The sequence below is a fragment of the Cajanus cajan genome, chromosome 2, assembly GCF_000230855.2.
Source record: "Cajanus cajan strain Asha chromosome 2, NIPB_CcT2T_4, whole genome shotgun sequence".
Lineage (NCBI taxonomy): Eukaryota > Viridiplantae > Streptophyta > Magnoliopsida > Fabales > Fabaceae > Cajanus > Cajanus cajan.
Window position 1 is genome coordinate 72,770,237 of NC_138518.1, and position 22,270 is coordinate 72,792,506.

The 22,270-nt window shown below is 32.4% G+C and overlaps 2 protein-coding genes across 2 annotated transcripts; one reads left to right on the top strand and one right to left on the bottom strand.

The window, feature by feature from the left end:
* The first annotated feature begins 6,542 nt into the window (after nucleotides 1-6,542).
* Nucleotides 6,543-9,153, top strand: LOC109804392 (Glycosyltransferase family 61 protein). The gene is made up of 4 exons (XM_020366209.3): nucleotides 6,543-6,882; nucleotides 7,052-7,132; nucleotides 7,320-7,382; nucleotides 7,619-9,153. Exons 1-4 carry the CDS (start codon nucleotides 6,744-6,746, stop codon nucleotides 8,791-8,793), a joined length of 1,458 nt encoding a protein of 485 aa, XP_020221798.1. The 5' UTR covers nucleotides 6,543-6,743; the 3' UTR covers nucleotides 8,794-9,153.
* Nucleotides 9,154-10,062: 909 nt separating this feature from the next.
* Nucleotides 10,063-21,864, bottom strand: LOC109803406 (DEA(D/H)-box RNA helicase family protein). The gene is made up of 19 exons (XM_020364964.3): nucleotides 21,490-21,864; nucleotides 21,238-21,392; nucleotides 21,074-21,161; nucleotides 18,914-19,159; nucleotides 18,255-18,350; nucleotides 17,114-17,302; nucleotides 16,853-17,012; nucleotides 16,646-16,776; nucleotides 16,044-16,217; nucleotides 15,688-15,960; nucleotides 15,101-15,295; nucleotides 13,820-14,023; nucleotides 13,596-13,665; nucleotides 13,297-13,445; nucleotides 12,597-12,905; nucleotides 11,842-11,901; nucleotides 11,570-11,722; nucleotides 11,343-11,453; nucleotides 10,063-11,212 (listed from the first exon to the last, which is right to left on the bottom strand). Exons 1-19 carry the CDS (start codon nucleotides 21,787-21,789, stop codon nucleotides 10,751-10,753), a joined length of 3,525 nt encoding a protein of 1,174 aa, XP_020220553.2. The 5' UTR covers nucleotides 21,790-21,864; the 3' UTR covers nucleotides 10,063-10,750.
* Between the last annotated feature and the right edge of the window lie 406 nt (nucleotides 21,865-22,270).

Below are 22,270 nucleotides of genomic sequence, written 5' to 3' on the forward strand. Positions count from 1 at the left end.
TAATTATAAAAAGAAAATTAAGTTTTAAAAAAACGTAATTTTAAAATAAATAAAATGTATTTTTTTAACACAGTCGTTGTGGCCCATAACGCCTGAGTGGAGCTATGGGCCATAGCGCCCCAATTTAAAAATTTTTTTTTCGTTTTTAAATTATTTTTTACATTTTATTACTTATTTTTTAAAATTAACATTTTTTTTCTTATTTCAATCTTTTTTTCCCTTTTACCCGTTATTTTTTTATAAATTTGTAAAAAAATTTATATTTTAAAAATATTAGATATATTTTTATAACTGGCGCTATGGACCATAGCGCTCCAATTATTAAAAATAATTGGCGTTAATTCATTTATCAGTTTTTATATTTAAAAATTATTAAAAATAATTTACGATAGGCGCTGTCTGTCATAGTGCCCGGTATGCGCTAGCAGCCACAACGCTCCAATTTTTACATTTTTTAAATATTATAATTACAAAATTTTGTTTATCAACTCCAATATTTAATACTGTTAATTGATTGTTGCCGTAATTTTTAATAAAAAATTTAGAATAAATTATACATGGAATATACATATATATACACCAGTTAAAAACTTTAAAGTTACAAGACGTGTAAAAGGTATAAAAAAAAATGGTATCAGAATTGACGAAGAGTAAAATATGATTTTTAATGTTCTCTATTACAATTTTCATAAAATTATAAATATATCTCAACAAATTATGAGCATCCAACTGTCCCACTACTTTTGTTCAACACTTCAAATCATTATTAATGTCCAATTAGAAGCGCTACATGCGCTATGGGCCATGGCGCCTAACAGGCGCTCTGGGCCATAGCGCCCCACTTTTTTTATTTTTTTTTTCGTTTTTAATTTTTTATTGCATTATATTATATATTTTTTAAATTTATATTTTTATAAATTATAGTTCTATTTTTCCCTTTTACCAACTAATTTTTTTATAATTTTTTAATCATATTTAATATTTAAAAACAAATTTTAAAATAATTTATTACGGGCGCTATGGACCATGGCGCCTAACAGGCGCTCTGGGCCATAGCGCCCCACCTTTTTTATTTTTTATTTTTCGTTTTTAATTTTTTATTGCATTATATTATTTCTTTTTTTAAATTTATATTTTTTATAATTTTTTAATCACGTTTAATTATTACTTTTAATTTTATTTATTATTACTTTAATTACTATTTGTTATCAAAATTTATTTTTTATTTTTCTTACATTACCGTTATATTTATTCGTTTTTTCTTCACATTTTTTTAATATTTTTAAATTTATAATAATATATATATTTTTTATTTATATCAATGTTCTGTTTTAGGCTATAGCGACTTCATTTTTAGTCCAATGGAGGCGCTATAGTCTATAGCGACTTGTTCAAGTTCTCCACCAGCTACAGCGACACTTCTGATATGACTTTCATGGCTTATCTTCAGGCCCAGGATTGTCACGTGTCATGTGTGTCGCTATGGCCCATAGCGACACACATGAATATAGCCCCAAAGGCGTAAAATATTTCAAAACTACCCCCAATTTCGTATATAGTTTCCAAAAGTACCTTACAATGGTCGTTTAGCCCCGAAGGCATAATGTCAAGTTTGGACCTTGCTTATTGAAACATATGACATATCCATATATAAATTAAGGAGAGAGATAAGATTTTGATTATGCAGTAGAATTAGTTATGTAGGTTCTTCATCTTCTCCATTCCAAAAGTTCAACATCTATGTAAATGCGATTTAAAAGAATCCACATATTTATGCCAACATATTACTGAATTTTTTTGACGAGGTAAACTCGTGTTTGGAAATAAACATTGCGAATAACGTATTAGTACGTTTGTTAATTAGCATCACAAAATAATCATTATTGCATTTATATTATTATTTTAAAAATTAGTATGTTGAAGATAAATTTAATTACTTCCAATTTGACTTTAATTTAATCAAATTTGAACCAATAAGTTGTGAATAAATGTTTTCAGTTTCACTGGTTTAAATATGGGCTTTTAAAACATTGGTTATTTAGATACTAACCGTAGTTCATTAAATATTGCAAATTCATTGTATGAAACAAGAGTGTCTGTCTCCTGTTTACCAGCTTGCCGGAAGCAATAAAGCAATATACGTAGCCACGTGGGATTTAACAATTAATTAATTAAATCATTTAATTTATTGATTGTTTGATTAATTACTTTTTGCAATAATTATTTCATATTATTATTTATTTATTTTTACAAAACTTGTCAATGATAAAAGGTAAATATAACGATTTAATACATCACTACACATAATATAGTTCAATAACAACGTAAAAAAACAAATTAATTAATAATAATAGTAATTGTAGTGATAATCATGCACCAATAATCCAATCCATTACATATGTCCAAGAAGCATACTAAAATAGACACCATATACAAATATAATTCGTAGACCGTCAATCAAGGATCTACAAAGTAAAACTATTGTCCTACTGTAATGATGATCTCCAAAAAGAGTGTCTCTAACATGACTCACCACCAATCAACTCAGGTATCTAATTAATCTTGACCTATTCTCATACCAAGTATGATCATAACAGTTCCAATCATGAGAAAAATAATAGAAGGGTAAGTTTATGAAATAAAATAAACATGATGCAATAATATTAGACAATGATTAAATCAATTAAGGAATAATCATTTATTTCAACATACAACTTCTACATACACAGCTCAACAAATTTAACTTAGTAATAGAAGCATCATGCAATGTCATACAACAAACCAACCTTAGTAAAAAAATTATCATACAATAGATATAACATATGTGCTGTCACGCTTAACAACTAAAAGGATCTCTCTTACAACAAAGTGACTAATTTAAGTGGCTAAATCCTACTGAACCACAATGTTAAATCCATCTTAATCAAGTTAAATATAGTACAACATTAGGTTTCAAGGAGAGTCAAGTATAAATAACTTATTTGTATCATTGTCAAAGTAGAACAGTTTAAGTCTAAAAATATTCTATTAATATTTTTATACATAATTAAAGTGGAAATTTAAATTAGTTAAATCAAATAAATAATTTAATTGATTGATTAAAATTAACTGGTTCATTATTTCAAAATATGATAAAGTTATTATGTATATTAAATATTATGAGCTACTAGAAGGGCAAAAACCAACTTATCTAAATTTTTTATCAATAAAAAAATTGTTATAAATTGTAGAATGAAATATGTTACTACATATGGTATTTAACGGATCGTATATTTCTTCCTCTCTTTGTATATAATGATATTTTATTACCTATAGTTTAAAAAAAAAAAAAAACTAGTGGACTTGCTAGTAGGTTAAGGAGAGTATCTTTGAAGCTTAGAATATATACATGTTTTCGTTACGAATTATTAGAATATATATTTATTTATCATAATTCTAGTATTCATTGAAAGATCTAGAAATTTTAGATAGTGGGGGCAATACTTATTTATATATTTATAATATTAAAAATTTTATATATATAATTTTTAAAAATATAAATATATTATCATAATTATTTTTTACAATTTATTATATTTACGAATGAAAATAAATTAGGTTAGACTAAATTTTATTATAATTTAATAGGTTTGAACCTAACTTTTTAAAAAAATATATATTCTAAGTATGACTTATATATCTATCATAGACATTTTTAAAATTTTTTGTTAGAACTACAACCCTAAAGACCTACTTTATAATAATTCAACACTATTAAAAATATAAAATAAATATGTTAAATTTTATAAAAATCAAGTTTAATTTATTTATGATATAAACATGTTTTTAATATCTAATACGTATTTTTAGATGATAATTTATTTTATATTTTATAATAACAATTTTAAATGGAACATAAATCTTTCGATTTTTTTATTTTGATTTTTTTAATCAATATATACAATAAATAGAAAGCACAAAAGGTAAACATGCATACTGCAAATTTTATTTTATTAAAAATTTATTTTTTTAATATATTACATTATATATGTGAGTATTAATATATATATATATATATTATAATTAAATTTTTTAAGAAAATTGATTCGTTATTAAGAAGTATTTTTTTTATCACATAAGAGAATTAATTTCCTTCAAAAATTTGACAGACATCAAATAAATAAATCTCTTCTACAAATCTATATTTTATTCATATAATAATTTAAATATATATTTATTTTATTAAAATATTATTTTATTTTTTAAAATAAAAAATATGTATGTGTGAAATAGTAGTGGGGGCAAGTGCCCCCACTACTCTCAACCTGGATCCGTCCTAGCTAGTATTTGACTGCATGTACAAGTTATATATTTATTATATATAATTAAAATTTATGATACATTATGTGAAAAAATCATGTTTGAATATATAAAATATATGAGGAAGGATTTACTTACTCTAAAAGTAAGTATACATAGACTTATTTTACTTAATAATTCATATTATACATCAAATTTTAATAATTTAATTGTTGAATTAAAAGTTCTTAATTTGTAATTTTTTTAAAAAAAATTAAAATTATTTAATACTCCGTTTCATTAATTCAAATTGATAGATAATCATAAAAGTATTTAAAATATTAAATCATAAATCATATTTAAAATTTGTGTGAATAAATACTTTTAAATATATAAATCATATTTTTTGACAGCAACATGTAAATTATATATTAGATTTACAATAAATAATTTAAATTATAGCATAATATTATTTTGATTTATTAATAATTTAACTAAAAATATTAAAATTTAATTTATAAATAATTATAATTAATAAAAACTAAATTAGATAAAAAATTCTAAAAATTCACTCGTCAAAGAAAAAATTTCTATAAATATTTTTATGTATGTGTTTAATAATATATAGAGGCTGATATCCAATATTTTTTATTTACTAAATAAGTATTACGCTATGAATGATAACTCAAGAGTCATAACTTCGTGTGTAGCATACGTGAATATCATAGAAAGAAACGCATGCCAGGAGCATCCCTGTCTCTGTATCCTCATTTTGTTATTGTAAAAACTAAATATTTTAAGTTAACTAATGTATGCAATATGTAATTAAGATAAACTTTCATTTAACTTATATATATATATATATATATTTTGGTGATAAATCAGAATTAGGAAAGAGGAACAGAAAATATTAATACTACTCCATAGTTAGTTAATGAATGTAGAGAAAATCGAAAATGCATCGCACGCACCACGCACGGTACATTTTAATCAGTTACAGATTTTATCCTCACAATTTGCTACCTAACGTTGACTTTTAAGCATCAACATTGGCCTGCACAAAATTTTAAGGTCAAGGATTTGTTGATTGTTGAGATTATTGTTATACAAAGTTAATACTAAATATTTTGAATTAGTATGTGCATGGATGTGTGTGATGAGAGAGAGAAACAAGATATGAGTTATATATGATTATCACCAACAAGTATCAAAAATGTCTCAACCTGCTAGGTAATGGGGGCCGGGGCCGGGGCCTAGGGGGTGGTTGCCTTTTTGACGTCATTAAATCCATTAATAATTCATACTTTTAGAGCTACCTACGTCTATAATCAAATATTTAATCATATTAATATACACACGTATTCCTCAACAAGCCATCAAACATATAATATTACTCTAGCCTCATCATGCAAACAACCAACAACTAGAGAGAAAAAAAAAAAATACTCATCGTTAAAATGTCTTACTCCCTGCTACCAAACGACTTGTTCAGTTGTTTGAATATGACTTTCTTACTAGAATTGGATTACTTAAATTCAGCTTCCTGCCGACAATTCCATTCCTCTTTCAGGTTAATTTCTTGTTTTCGATTTTATTTTTGTTACATTGAAGAAGAATGTGCGACATAATCAAGTTGATACCATGCAATTGTTATTGTAATATTGTCACTTGACAATTGTCATATAAGATGTTAAACACCTTTTTACATCTCCATATTATAACCTAATAAAGTAAAAAGTGAAATCCAACCATCAACCTCTAAGATAAGAACTTGGCCCATTTTACACTTTAATGCAATGACTTTGTTTGGATATCAATCATATTATAGTTCAAACCGAATGTTAATTTGTCCTTGGTTTTTTGTTCATCAAGTTAACTAAGCTACTATTTTCATGCATGGATGCTGCAAGTAAGATTTTCACTAGGGCTACATGTGTGTCACCAAGTAAGGTAATAAACTAATAATATAGTTAGTGGTGCTATGTAACTAAGGGTGATCCGAGAACTGCAATAATTGATATCATTATATCAACATTTTAAGCAAGCTTTAGTTGGTTAATACTTTTCAATGCTGGGTTCCACGGTTGGCAGTTCATGTTTCATATGTGAAAAATATATAACCTAACACAAATACCAATCATTAAAAAGGTTTCTTCGTCGTAACAGTCAACCAGAGTCATTTTCCTTCGCTATTAAATATTAGTTTTGGAGAATCCTCTTGATTCAAGATATAACAACTACGTGGGGGGAACATTGAATATAAAATGCACCTCAACCTTCCTCCATTTGTCATGTAGAAGTGTCTCAAATCTTGCTTAGCCTACTACTCAAACTATAGAGGACTTGTAGAAATTTTTTTATGGTCATCCACTAATGAGGTGTTGATCAAAATGGCTTCTATCTGTGAGATCATGGCACTGTAGAACTGAGAGAAAGAAGGGTTGTTGAGTGATAAGAAAAAGAAAATGTACGACAGAATACTGGCCAAAAGCTTTAGTCGTTATGAGCAGAAAAGGTTTGGATACGGAGCATTTGTGAGCTGCTTGCTCATAGTTTTCAGTCTTTGCACTCTGTTTAAACCTTACTTGGGTCCGGTGAATGTTTGTGAGTGCTTAATTTATTGCTCTTTACCAACTTGCATTAGTCACCTATTTCCATAATCCAATACCAAGTACAAGCATCGAGTGTACTTTGGCATTAAATGCATATGTATTCCATCATTTCATATGGTAGCTATTGAGTATGACTTTAACTTCATTTTTTTCCTATACAGTGAGCCTGAAGCTCTCCATTGGTGCTGACACCAAAATGCTGATGTTCAATGACACCAGCAGGTCTTCACAATTAGCCAAAGGTAAGATATTCTCAATCTCAACAAGGTTGACACAAGTACAGTTTGCTCAAATCAGCTTTATTGAGACACTGTCCCTAGAAATTTAGATAAATAAACCAATCTTAAATGCTGATCACTCAGTATGTTGAGGCGAATGATTCTATATTTCTGACAACTTGTGATGATGTGATGATTCTTGGGTCTACAGTGAAAGACATTGTAGGTGAAATTCTAGTTGAAGGCACTGGCAGTTCTCCACCAAGGGATAAAGGTAAAATTTGTCAAATCTCTATAAAGATAGAATGATTTGAGCTAGACCTTTGAGACTATATGAGAGAGAACTTCTACAAATTAGCTTTAGTTAATTTTAACTTATGAAAGGATTTATTTTATCTTTTTCTTCTTATTTTTACCTCCTAAAAGTGTTTCTGAAAAAGTTTATCCAAACTGGTCTTAATGATTGTCAAAAGGCCTTTATAATGTAAGGTATCATTCTTAATCTCGCAGTTGAAGGAAAAGAGGAGATATCAGAGGAGCTACTATACAATTCAGAAGAAAGAACAGAATTTTGCCAAGCAAGGGGAGATATCAGAGTCCATGGAAAATCCTCAACTGTTTACGTTGTTTCATCAAACACAACCATGAAGGGAAAAAACATGTCAAGAACTATAAAGCCTTATGCGCGAAAGGACGATGTAGATGCAATGATTCGTGTAAGAGAATGGTCAGTGAAGGCAGTAAATGCTAGTCAGAAAGTCCCCCAATGCACCAAAAATCACAGCATTCCAGGGTTATTATTTTCTACTGGAGGGTATGTTGGTAACCACTTCCATGAATTCACCGACATTGTTATTCCACTGTTTTTGACTTCTAGACAATTCAATGGAGAAGTACAATTTATCATAACTGAGAAGCGTCCTTGGTGGATTTCAAAGTACAAACCACTTCTTAAGAGGCTGTCCAACTATGAGATTGTGGACATCGATGGAGATGATGAACTTCATTGCTTCCATAGGGTGATTGTGGGTCTTAAACGGCATCATGAAGAGCTAAGTATTGACCCTCAAAAGTACTCGTATTCTATGAAAGACTTCAGGGATCTTTTGAGAAGTTCCTATGCATTGAAGAGAGTTGAAGCAGTCAAAATCAGAGATGGTCAACTTGGGAAGCCAAGGCTCATGATTCTTTCAAGAAAAAGAACAAGATCCTTCACTAACACAGATGAAATAGCAAAAATGGCTGAGAGTTTGGGCTTTGATGTCATTGTTAAGGAAGCAGGGGGGAGCATGTGGGGGTTTGCCGATGTTGTGAATTCTTGTGATGTGTTATTGGGAGTTCATGGTGCTGGTCTCACTAACATACTTTTCCTTCCAGAAAATGCAGTTTTCATCCAAGTTGTGCCTTTAGGTGGGTTTGCATTGGACTGGCTTGCCACAAATGACTTTGGAAAGCCCTCAAAGGATATGAACATAAAGTACTTGGAATACAAAATAAGCTTGGAAGAAAGCACTCTGATACAACAATACTCACTAGATCACATGTTTATAAAGGATCCCCCATTGATTGGGAAGATAGGATGGGAAGAATTTAAGTCAGTGTATTTGGACAAACAAAATGTAAAGCTTGATGTTGATAGGTTTAGGCCTACATTGCAGAAAGCCATTGAGCTATTGCATCAATAAGTACGGTTTGTCTTTTTGATCAAATAAGCTGGAATGGGAGCTGAGTGTAGACGTAGTATTGTCACGGTTAGGATCAGATCACACTTTTGATTGCAGTATTTTTTCTCTTGTACTGGTATTTATATCTATTGTTTTTCAACCAGTTGCTTGCAGAATGAAGGACAAGGAGGCCATCATCTGCAACGAAATTTCTGTATGGAAAGGGCAATGATGTTCAATGGACCCAAATCATTAGGACATCTTGCAATAACAAACATTTTAGTCTATGCTTTGTGTTGGTCTAAAGATTAAGTTTAGGAAATAATGGGTTTTCTTTTCCAAAAGTTCTCTTGGCAAAATAATAATGATAATATTAGAAAAGTTGTTTGCTGCTGGCATTTTTTACTCTTTGTGTGCTCTTTCAATGGCAAACGACGATTAGTTTATTTTACGTAGCAAGTGAAAAGTGTAAAACTAAAAAACTGTTGCTTGTACTGAAGTGACTAACATGAACTCAAATTCAAACTTACTATGGGACAGTATGCGCCCGCTACTTCAAAAAGTGGAGTTGGTGAGATAGATTGATGAATTGAAATGAATTTAAGGTTTAGTTCTTTTTCTGAGTTTTACCCGTGACAATTTATGTGGAGTGGTTTTGAAAAATAAAAATTCAAAACCTACTCTTCCGGTTACCACGAGAGCTTCCAATTTACTATTTCTATACTCACTAGTCAATAGTTTTGCAAAGCCACTCGAGTTATATTATCATCATTGCCAATACACTTGATTTATCTCTAAAAAATTCACATTTGTAGGAGCACCCAGCAAGAAAAATAAATAAATGCACAAAATCATCAATTAGGGTGTTTTCCTTGGAAGGCGCCTTTTTTACATCTGCTAACCGCGTAACCCTTTATTTTCCGGTAACAGACGAGAAATCTAAGAAAATGAAATCAAAATCATGGAAATATTATAATAATAAAAGAATGACTCATGAAGAATAAAAAAATTAATGGATGTTTCCAACTATTTTGTAGTGAAATGTGGACGAAATGGCGTATACTAAGTTAGCGTTTGAACCTTGTGCTAGGATTACATAAGAAATAATCCATTCAACGTCCATAGAAATTTAATGTGCGAGACGATGAATCTGAGGCACTGTCATACATACTATATTTTGCTTTAAGCGGGCCCCATTGTTGTAGTTGTCTTACCGTAGTACACGATTGTAGGCACCAAAAATTATACAATTTAAATCAATTCTATGGATTTTCTAATCAAAGACCGAAATTTGGAAAATCAAAATTGATCCCACATTCATTGGATTAAATTACCTCCCACAGTTTACAATACCAGTACACAAAAGATCCATCTCAGGTATAACAAACCTCATAAAAAAGACTTGGGGCTACATTCATATTAAATACATATTCTATATCAGCAGGCTTGATTAACTTGACATGTTGCAACTGCCACATTTGACGATGAATTTAAAAGTACACAGATATCTCTTCTATAAAATGTGGAAAATGTGTAGATCCCCAATGAATTGTGGCAAGTGAATCCTCCTGAAAAGTATAACTACGGCAAGAGCAGTGCAAAAAGAATGCAACATCAGCATATGTATACAAATTTTAGCTGCTTACACCTCTATCATAAGAATTCATTTTCAAGTACTGAAGCTGCTCAGCCAGTCAATCTCTGCTCTGGGCCAAATTAGCCAAAAGCAATTGTGGAAAATGCTCGTATTGAATTGTGCCCCAAATCTAGACGACCGGATGCAATCACCCTTTACAAAAACACGGGCTCTGATCTGTACCTGTCATTCAAGTTCTCTCGAAAGCTTTGTACAGTTGCTGTTGAAATTATGACCGGAAATATCCTTGAATTAATTGCCCCAAAGCCTTCAACTGGACAAGTTCTTCCTCAATATATAACCCTATGACAAATATATCCAAGGTGGGCTTTTAAGGGCAGATCAACTCCATTTAGCACCACTAAACGATTTTTTCCTACTTTTGTTGCTCTTTTTCAAAAGCACTGATGCATGGTCAAAATCATTAGATGAATGACTATCCCCTTTTAACCATAGAAGAGCCTCAGCAGCAGCAGATTTTTCGGCTAATTTTTTGCTGCTGCATGGCTGACCAACAAAATTCAACCCATTGAATATGACAGTAGAACGGAATTGGTTGTTTTTCAGCTGCCTTGTTTTGTAAGTTGGTGATTCGTGTCCAGCCCTGTTAAGGAATGTTTGAAGCTGATTTTTAGAATTATCACCCCCAACTCCACCACTTTTGGAGTTTGTTTCCTTCTTCAATTGTTGTAGGATCTGGCGACCAAACACAAATCTACCATCACAATGGTCCTCTGATACCAACAATCTAACAGCTGAAAGTAGCTCAGTATGCGATTGTGTTTCCAATGTGGGATCCAGAAGCTGTGGCAAAACATGCAGAACATAAAGTAAATATGCAAGGACTGTAGAGAGACTGAAAATTGATGGAAAAATAGTGACTACGCAAATAAATAATACCCAGAAGGAATGGATAAATATGTATTGAACTTACTTTTCTCTGTATCAATTCTTCCAGTTCCATCTTTAAGCTTAAGTAAGTCTTGGCTAATTCTGGTTTCATGAAAAACTCCAAATACCCTCCCAACATTTTCAGGTGACCATCCTGTCAAAAGAATCACATGCCAAAACACAATAAGTAGTCAAAAGGAAGCGCCTGGTGCATACAATCAAGAACAGATCCAGGGGGGAAAGTGAAGAGGAAATATGGTAGGAACTTACTAGTCCACCTCTGGATACATTCCCACCAAATAAGAGAAGCACCGAATCAGATATACCAGTTGAATCCCTAAGGAATACTGAATTCACTTTCACCTTTTCATTAAACACTAACCATGGGTATGGAATTCGGGGTACAGCACCATTTACAGAGCTCTACACAATGCAGCACCAAAATTTTAAAAATTCGATGGATTATATATTCCCCAAATTAAAACTGGGCCATAAGAATACAAGGATTGACAAAAACATCTAATATTTGAAGAGAAACTTACAGAATACAGAAGAACCTGACCATCCTCCATTGTTTTCAGTGCTATCGACTTATCTTTGTTCTGCAAAACAAAATTTGTACAACCTCACATTAAAAAAATTACACAGTAAAACTGCAACATATTTATAAATAAAACATGACAATATTTCTCCATATTTGATGAGAATAATATTTGCATACTGAAATACACTCTTGAATATAAAATAATATGCATATATTACTGAATATTAATAGAACAGAATTCCCCACAGATGCATGGGGGCTAAAATAATATCAAGTTATTGCCAGCATTTTTACGGAAAAGTAACAAAATAAAAAACAATTTTGACAGGAATAGAGCATCAAGAAGGTGACATGCAGCTGTAGTGTGGAAAAGATCCATTTGGGATTTTGGAATTGGAAATCCTTATCCTGTTGTTGATATGGAATTACTCTTTCATTTTTGTTAATGCAATATTAGATTTGATGAAATGACATTTTTTTGTTGTTTGTTGATGAGGATTAAAGGATATGATGTGGTGTTATTAGAAAAGTTTCAAATAATCAACAAACCATTAAGGGAAGTTAATTGCATCACTTTGAAAAAGGAGAGCATGGTTGCAAATGATGAGAAACAAAATTGAACTTCAACAAAGACATCGCAATAGATATAGGGGCACACACCGCACGCGTAGGCAAAAGGTAAATAAATAAATAAAAGTGAAACCTAAACATTGAAGTAGCAAACAATTTGAAAGTAATGATAGAGTGGATTACCACAACAGAGGATATTCCTGGAAACAAACCGGCACAGATGACTGCTCGGAGTAGATGCTTTTCATGACTCCATGTATTGTAGGTTTCAGAATTGTTATTAACCAGACCAATATCTTTGAGCAAGTAAAAGAATTGCTTTCGAAGAGAGTCAATGGCCCTAAGTGTTTGCGAAGAAAGAAAATTTCGCCAACAGTACTCGTAACCTGCTTGCTGTGTTTCAGCATCTCTCCAACCCTCATAAGCCCGGATAAGTGCAAGATGATCACTGTAGTCACGAGCAGCAAATTGAGCTTTGGCAGATTCTGCAAGCTGCATAAACATACACAGTAAACAATTAAATTCAAAGATCCTCTCTACTTAACAGACTTTTAACATACTGATTAGATATAATTGATCCAGGTTAATATTGAAGGCACTGACATTTTCAATATGAAAAACAAACCATTATAAGCACCCCAAAAAGATCAATATGAAGCCATCTTCACTCAATGGTATCAATCCAATCAACCAACACAGTGCATGCTAGATAGGTTCATGAATGTGGTATAGTTTCCTACCAGGGATATATTGAAAACTGGTCTCACTTACTATCAAAACTAATAAAATTCACCACCATTTTTAAAAAGAGGAACATCCAAGTTCAACAGACAGAAAAGTCAGGGAGGAGGAAATATCAACAGTAATCATAACAAAAACTTACATCCTTCTTGTCAGATGGCATTACAAATGGATCTCTTACACTAAGACCAGCAACAACGGTCATTATAGGATCCAAACACTTGAAGATAGTTCCCAAAATGAGCATCTTGCCAAGTTTGGGTTCTACAGGAAGCATTGCCAATTTGTGCCCTGAAAATTAACAATTCAATATCAGCAGTAATTCTGAAATAAATCAAAATAATACATTATCAAGGCTTGGGAAAACCAATGACAGGAGAAAATTCTTTTCATAAAAAAATGGCAGGAGAAATAAAGACCATGATGCGATAGTTCTTTTACCTAAAACTGTTAAATTTTCATTCTCGTCTAAGGCCCCAATGATCTTCAAATAATCAATAGCATTTTGAACCTGCATAATGAAATTAATTCTACATAATAAATTCAATAAAACAACACTGATGCAGAATATCATAAGTTCAACACATACATTTCATGGGAAATATATTCAAATAACAACCATCATTATTTGAAAGCAAGTTCCAGAAATGTGCAATGAATTTTACCGATAGAGGCTCTGGTGGCTGTAGAGCTCTAGATAAAAACTCAGAGATGCTTCCAAGTTGTAGAGTTTTGATTTGCAGACATAAGGACTGCAAAGGTGTTCTTAAAAGCTCTGGCAATTGATAATCAGCAAAAGCATCATAGACACATCGGGGATAAAGATGGTAGCATTCACCAGGCTGAACACGTCCAGCCCTTCCTCTTCTCTGAGAAAAGAAATGCAAACTTTCTAAGCAACCAGACAATCTAAATGTTTAGTAGAAAAGGAAAATTTAGGAAAGAAAACATTATGGAGCTGCACAGACAAGGGAGTCATATATTGTAGTTTAACTACTTAAAAAAAGAGTAGGTCAACTTGATAGCAATAACAATTACATGTTGTTGGAGATCTCACATTGACAATAAAATAAGGCCAAAATAGTGTATACAAATGGGGACAATCCTCAATTTACAAGTTGATCTTGTAAGGTTGAGTTAGATCCAAACTCATATTCTAATATAGTATTAGATCCTATCATAGTGATTATTGTTGAGCATATTGTGTCACCCACTATTGGGCTGCTAGTAGACCACCAGCAAATGTCCAATCCTACAAACTTCACGCTCAAGAATGTTTGTTCTTTGGCATAAGGGGGGTATTGAAAATCCTCACATCAATTAGAGATAAGGTCAAAATAATGTATATAAGTAAAGAGAAACTCTCATCTTATAAATCAATTTTGTAAAGTTGAGTTAGAACCCACATTCCAATACATGTGAACAACCATTCATAGTCCAACTTCACAAACCCACATTATAAGCCAATTTCAATTGACACATGATATCAACATAAAATTATTAAAGAAAATATCTAAACAAGACTGGATAGATTGCATATATAGTCAATATTCTGATATTTGCGGCATACACAATAAAGAAAACAATATATCAAGTGGTGTATCACACAAGACAGCCCATAATTTAAACCTTTGCGTTTGTTATTAACCTAATAACAAGCACAGGTTCTATATATGGTAAAAACTTCACCCTTAATAATATAAACAAATACACACACACACTATGAAACAACAGCCGAGCCTAATCTGATTTGGCTATATCAAAAACTGAATTTCCAGTAAAATTATTTGGAGCAAGGTCTTTTCTAATGGGTCCAAAAGTTTTCTTAGGTATTCCTCTAACCCCTCTAGTTGGACACTTGGACTATCTTCAATTTGAAAGGAAATAGAAAGATTAATTCTCAAACAATCCAAATCCACAAAACTAAGTTGAACAATCACAAATACCTGCCGAGCAGAAGCTTTTGAGATCCAAGATGGAAGCAAACAAGGAGTGTTATTTAATGCGTCATATGATGTTTCTTTTGCTTTTCCAGAGTCAACCACAAAGACAACATCATTGATGGTGATACTAGTCTCAGCCATGTTAGTTGCCAGAACAATTTTCCTCACCCCTCCTTCAGGATTTTCAAATATCAACCTCTGCAGAAGAGAAGGCAAAATGGGAACAAAACAAAATTTATTATAAAAATTGCTGGAATGCAAATATATGTATAGAAATATATGGTGAAATAGAGATGTGATTTATTCGGTTAGAGCACAGAATTTTAATTGCTTCAAAATGAGAAAATCCCACCCCCCCCCCCCCCAAAAAAAAAACAATTGCTTTAGCTCCTTCAATGATCAACTTTGATATTAGAATGTCTTTCATTTTCCCAAACAAATTTCAGTCACTTCAGAACTATTATTTCCAACATTTGAAGACATATTAGCTATTAGATATCTTGAATTAAATTATAAAGTAGAAAACGACAAGCACTACCTAATATCTATCGTGGTTACTAAGCTCATCAATCTATTGCTAGCAAGGTTACCTGCTCAGAGCTGGCCATGGAGCCGTGGCATGCAAGAAGCAATACTCGGCTCTGATCACCCAACAAAGGATGAGCTTGGAGTTGATCCTTCAACGAGTTTATATCATCCCAACCGGTCATAAAAACCAAAATGGCACCCGGTCTTTCATTCTTAACAATATGGCAAAGCACATGTTCAATAAGGTTAAAACCAATTGAGTCAGGGTACCAGCAGGACAACGAATCTTGAGTGCGTAGGCTATAGCCCTTAAAGTCAGCAACTTCTAAAGCATCCTAATCATAGAGAAGCAAGCAGAATTAGTTAAAATTTTGGACCTAAAAAGAAAAGGGAAAGCCTTCCTGCTCAACTTGTGTACCTCAACAGCAGAAGCAATCTGGCTCTTTCTTTTTCTGAACGCTTGAGCTTGTTTCTGCATTTTCCATGTCTTTTCTTGACCATAATCATCAATTTGATTATAAGGTGTCAACCGATATCCAGTCCTTTCCAGTATATTCTCAAGAAAATGTGCTCGAACCGGAAATGTAAAACCCTACAAAGTGTACAGGTCCCCAAAAAACCAAAAAGGAAATAAGCTTATCATAACTTAAATGTAAATCAATTTGCCAAAGCAGCAGAATGTGAAATTGCTCATAAAAATAACTATAAGCTGTCTATTAGTATCTTGCACAAAAAGGTTAATATGCCAAAGAATGTCAACAAGGGGTTTTTTGCCAATAGCTAAGTGGTTGAACTCCTAACGTATGCCGTTTTTCTTATTAAAAGCATGTACAATCGTTTATCACAAGATACAATCACTGTCAAACATGAAAATGGCATATCATTGGCAATTAACAAGTTCATAAAATCACATCAGACAAATATTACATTTGCTGAAATATGATGGTATGATAAGACATATTAGGGAGACATTAATTGGAACTTTAACACGGCTTACAGAGATTAGTGTCCTGAACTTACAGGAATATGCATAGTTGGAGCACCATTAAAGTATGAAGAAAAAAGCTCAGCATTTAACGTTGCACTCATCAAAATCAACTTCAAATCAGGACGACGAGGGAGAAGTTCCTTCAGGACAATTAGAAGAAAATCTGAAGATGTAAAAACCAGTGGTAAGTATCATATTAAATAGAATGAAGCATTGGAATAAAACAATTATGTAGCTACCTTCATTCATTCCACGTTCGTGAATTTCATCAACAATAACATGAGTTACACCTTTTAAACTCCTATCCAAGAGAAGTCTCCGCAATAAAACACCTGTGGTACAAAAAAGAAGCCGAGTATCCCTCCCTTTCAATCCCTCCAAACGGACTTTGTATCCAACCTTTCAGAAGATAAAACAGGCAGAAAATTTAAGTTAATTAGTTATGCATATAAGCTTAAGTACTTCAAGCATCAGCAAGCTGAAAAGGTCTACAAACTGACAGATTCTCCCAATTTCTCTCCACGTTCTGCTGCAACTCTTTCAGAAACAGACATAGCTGATATTCTTCTAGGTTGAGTACATATTATGTTACATACAGCTCCACTTACAGCTTCAATCTCAGATTCTAATATGTATTGAGGAAGTTGTGTGGTCTTACCACAACCAGTTTCACCTGAGACAACAACGACCTGCAAATTTTCATTTATCATACCACTTAATATAAATTATCATTCAGCACACAAACATATTGGGACAGAGTCTCAACAAGAAATAAATCTGCAAAAGAAACTATTAATATTTATTTACCCTTTATAAATCATTATTTTCTTTAGGAAGTATAAGTAGTACCAATTTGATTTGTTAGCTTTTGAATGCTCCAAATATCCAAATCCTGTGTAGTCCATAGGATTCTATTCTTGTAAATTTTGCAAATGCATAAGTATAATGTACAAGGTTTTTAATTCATAAGCTGTGGCAAAATTTCTTATATCTGTTTGATAGTTGTCCAAAAATATGTATTCCAAAATTTCTCACTCCATGTGTGTCCTTTAATTAGTCCTTCACCTTAATCTTTCACATGCCCACTTGATTCCATATGTAATCTAGTTCATATCCGTCCAAAAGCTTCACATATTTCAACAAGTAATATCATACAACACAACAGTGATATGCTGTGCATTGAAAATACAAGGTTGATTCAGTCCATGAGGCTCCCACCAAGTGGGGTATGGTAGTTAAAAATCTGAACTGAACTGACCAAACTGAAAGGTTCAACCAGGAACAGGTCCACTGACCAGTTTGATCCACCCCCTTTAGCCGGGTGATTTAGAAACAGTTGAACTGGATGTCATACCTCATGAACCAACATGAGGTACATAACAAATGTTGGTCAACCATATAAAACATTGTTTAAGAAGATAATATTGTAATTTACCTACAATTAACAGCATCTTTCAAGAGTAAGATTTGACTCTATTCACAAGAAATTATAAATTATAAAGTAGTGTCTTATATAAAGGATCATACATGAGCATCATATCCAAAGCCTTTTTTTTTCTTTTGTAGAAGTAAAAACAAATCACTGAAGGAAACTAATAATAAATTAGAAATCACAGAAGCCACCATTTTTCCTTTTTTCACCTGATTCTCTGACATAACTCTCAAAAATGCATCCTTCTCTTTGAATGCAGGGAGACTTCTACGAAATTCAAGCATCTTTTGCCCTTCAGGAGACTCCTATAGATAAACCAGCATCTGTTACAACATTTTTAAAGGATAAAATAATGACAAGTGACATCTAGGTAAGTACAGAAAAATTTCTTTGATAGAAAATATCAATAAACAGCTTCCATCATGATGTATCAAGGTCAGAAACCAGATAGCATTTAAATACAACTATCAAAATCTAGGATATTCAGTCATTCCACATTAATCAGCAAGTTGGAATAACTGCAATCAAATAACAATATTACCATAATTGATTTAATTTTTCAATAGCTATGTTATTCATTAAAAATTAAAAATGTACTATCAAATTAAAATATACAAGTGTTGTGATAAAGATCAAGATTGAGCCCTACATTCATTTTAAAAAAATTAAAAATGCTATATATATGCACTAGAAACATGGCTACACTATATTTTTTACAATTAATAGCTTTCATAAATCTACACCCGCACCAACACTATGAATGAGACTAAAGTCAAAAACAAAATACTGAAATACAAAAATTACTGAAATTCCAGCTGAGAATATAACGGAAAATGAAATGCACTTAAAACTAGGAAGGCAAATAAACCTGCCAATCATGTTGCTGATGACGCATTTGCAAACTTCTTCGTTGAAGGATTTTCTCCTTGACAATACTATTATGGGTCATGGGCTCTGGCTTTTCATACATTCCTTCATTGGCTGGAATGCTTTTAGCATCACTGGATCTATGCAAGGAATCATTCAAAGAACCCAACCTGTTTGTAGCCTTTTGTGAAAGATGGGCAAGGAGATGAGAGTCTACTTCTTTATGAATACCAAATGGTAAGACTACCTGCAAGAGGGCAGGAAAAACAGTCAGTCGGGATACATGTTATAGTGGATAGAGAATATATCACAAATCACAATTTTATAGTATTAAAACTGTAAAGAAAGCTGTTATCTGTTGACAACTACTGGCACTGTTTGGTGCTTGGTATTGTACTCAATTTAACAAGGGGAATGGAAGTGAAATTGGGAACTTAGGAACCGTATGATTTGAGAAGATGTTCTCTGTTTTAACATTTAATTACAAAAATGTTATCTTGTTTTCTAGTGTTTGTAAAGAAAACAGTGAAAAAACTTTTTTTCGTTTCCTGTTTTAACTATTTCCTAATTCCTATACAAACTTCTAAAAACAAGAAACAAAGTATAAAGTAAAAAAATGTGACATTTTTGTAATAAAAAATGAAAGCAAAAAACATTTTTTCAAACATAACAGCCCCTAAATTCTTAATTTCCCGTGGTTGAACTACTAAAGTATAGTCTTACCGACTCCCTAGTTCTAACTCACTAAATATTTCAATTCCAAGGAAGTAAAAAATATTCATTTTGCATCCTAAATTTTATAATTATCACCTGCATTAAAAAAAACAGACACAGCCATATAAGCTCAATAACTTGAACACCAAGTTAGCAACCAACCTCTCTACTACCATTTGCATCACTGGCATTATTTCCACCACCACAAACCCCAATTCCCACTATCTCCAACAACAACTACAATACAGTCTCCATCACCAGCATCACTGATAAAGTATAGCGTCTATGACTAATTCTAAAACTTAACTCCACTTACTTTGTTGGGATAAGCACCACTACCATAGTATTTGGTTGGAGGGGAATGAAGGGGAGGGCGGGAATTTTAAAAACTTTTTTCGTTTGGTTAAATTTTTAAGGATGGGAGGGGAGCAAAACCCTCCTCATCTAATTTTATCTCCATCCAATATTGGGGGATTTTGTGAGGAGGGAGGGATTTTAAAACATTTTTATAATGTCCAAAATATCCTTACTTATGTTATTAAATTTAATGTTAAAATACTTTTTTAATCCATATATTTCACTTACTTTACTTTTTAATCCTATAATTTAAAATAGACATTTTTAATCCTTATACTTATATTTTTCAATCCTTTTTAGTCTCTATAGTTTAAGATAGATCTTTTTAGTCCCTATACTTGTAGTTTTTTAATCTTTTTAGTCCCTATCGTTAATTTATTTAATTGTATTGTCTGTTTTGTGTTGACCTATAGAGGTCTTCATTTTGTGAGAGTAAAAAATGGTATTGCAACAATTAGTGTCACAGATGAGGGTAAAAAAAAGACATGAAGTGTCGAAAAATCTAATTTAGAGTAACTTCACCTAAATAAATTTGACATTGACATACAAAGTTGAATTAATACATCTGTCATGCATCAATACAAAAGAGAAAACATTACATAAAAAAATTAACCTATCTTAAATACAAATACAAGTATAGGAACTAAAAAGATCTATCTTAAATGACTAAAAATGATTGAAAAAGATAAGTATAGGGACTAAAAAATTCATTTTAAACTATAGGGATGAAAAGATAAAGTAAGTAAATATTAAAAAAGTATTTTAACCTAAATTTAAAATTATAATTGGTTTTAAAATTCCTCCTTTCTCTTCATAAATCAAAGAAGAAAAGAGTTACTTCCCCTCCTTTCAACCAAACAAAATTTCTAACTCCTCTCCTCCCTTTCCCTTCTCTCGCTTCCATTAAAATCCCTCCCCCCTTTGAAACAAATGGGCCCTAAAAGTGGTGTTCTTCACCCAATATTGCCAGCCCGCCAGATTGATTTACTTAAACCAGGTTATGCATAAAAATTTGAGGTCGAGGAGCAGGCTCCTGTTTCCTTTACACCATAAGCCAACTAACAGAATTGCAAAGTAATAAATTAAATACCTCTCTTTGTGGACGCTTATCATCTAGATCAGGGCGGTAATTAGGCAAAGGCGCCTTGCTAAACACAACAACTCTAGCATATTGCCGGCTGCCAAAGTAAAATCATTCAGAAATGTAATAAATAAATAAACAAAATTCATGTTAAAGCGAAAATAGGTATCTACCTATACAAACCCATCCTGGTAGCTATAGTCGAAAGTTGCTCGAAATCACGACGGTCCTTCTTCTCTCTTGACACCACTTCTTGTTCCTCGTTGTTGCGCAGAAGCATGGTCAGCTTCCATCTCCATTCGTCAATGTTCTCGAGCGTCGAATCAACCTAACAATAACCAACACGTTAAAAACGAATGAACGGAAGCAAGTTTGCGTGTGTGTAGTAGGGCAGAGGTTAGGGAAATAGAAATAAACGAACGCACCACTTGTTGGTTGTGAGAAGGCGCGAGTTCGACGTCGGAATCGTCACTGGACACATCCTGGTAGGCAAAACGACCGTAGCCGGAGCTGCGCTGGTGCCAAAACGGCAACGTGACGGTCCGGTGGCGCGTGTCGTTGATGACGTGAAGCGCGGCGGAGCAGGAGCGGAGGCGAATGGCAGTGCGGTGAAAGGGAGTGGCGGAAATGGAGGGAAGAGAAGGTCTGAGAGGAGTGCAGCGAAGGCGAGACATGGCTTTGAATCTGACGAAGCCCTGAAATATGCCCGAATATGCCATAGGCATGGTGGTTGTGTGACTGCTGAGAGAGGGGTTTAGTTGAAACGAAGATGAATGCACTGCGCAGACACACGCTTCTGCATCCCTAACCCCACGCAATTTATATCTTATATTTTTTTTTTGGTCCTGGAGTATCCACCGCCGACACCAGATATCTTTCTTATCTTTGGTTACATAAAATTACGTTACCAATTATATTTTTCGTTTTTCTTCTTCATAAATAAATTTTTTTTTTTTCCTCTCAATTTTAAGATCATATTTTTAGTTATGTAATTCAAGAAAAATATTTTTCCACTCTCACAACAGATTGAGTGCAGTAAGATGAATCTGAGCTTTGTCGTGTAACATATTTAGTGAAAAGTAAATTTTGTTTTGTTTTTCCTTTAAATCATGGAGACTAAAAAATTAATTCAAATTTATGAAATTAAAAGTAATTTTGTCTCATGTTTAAAAACTAACAATATATTTAAATTAATTATTTTAACTG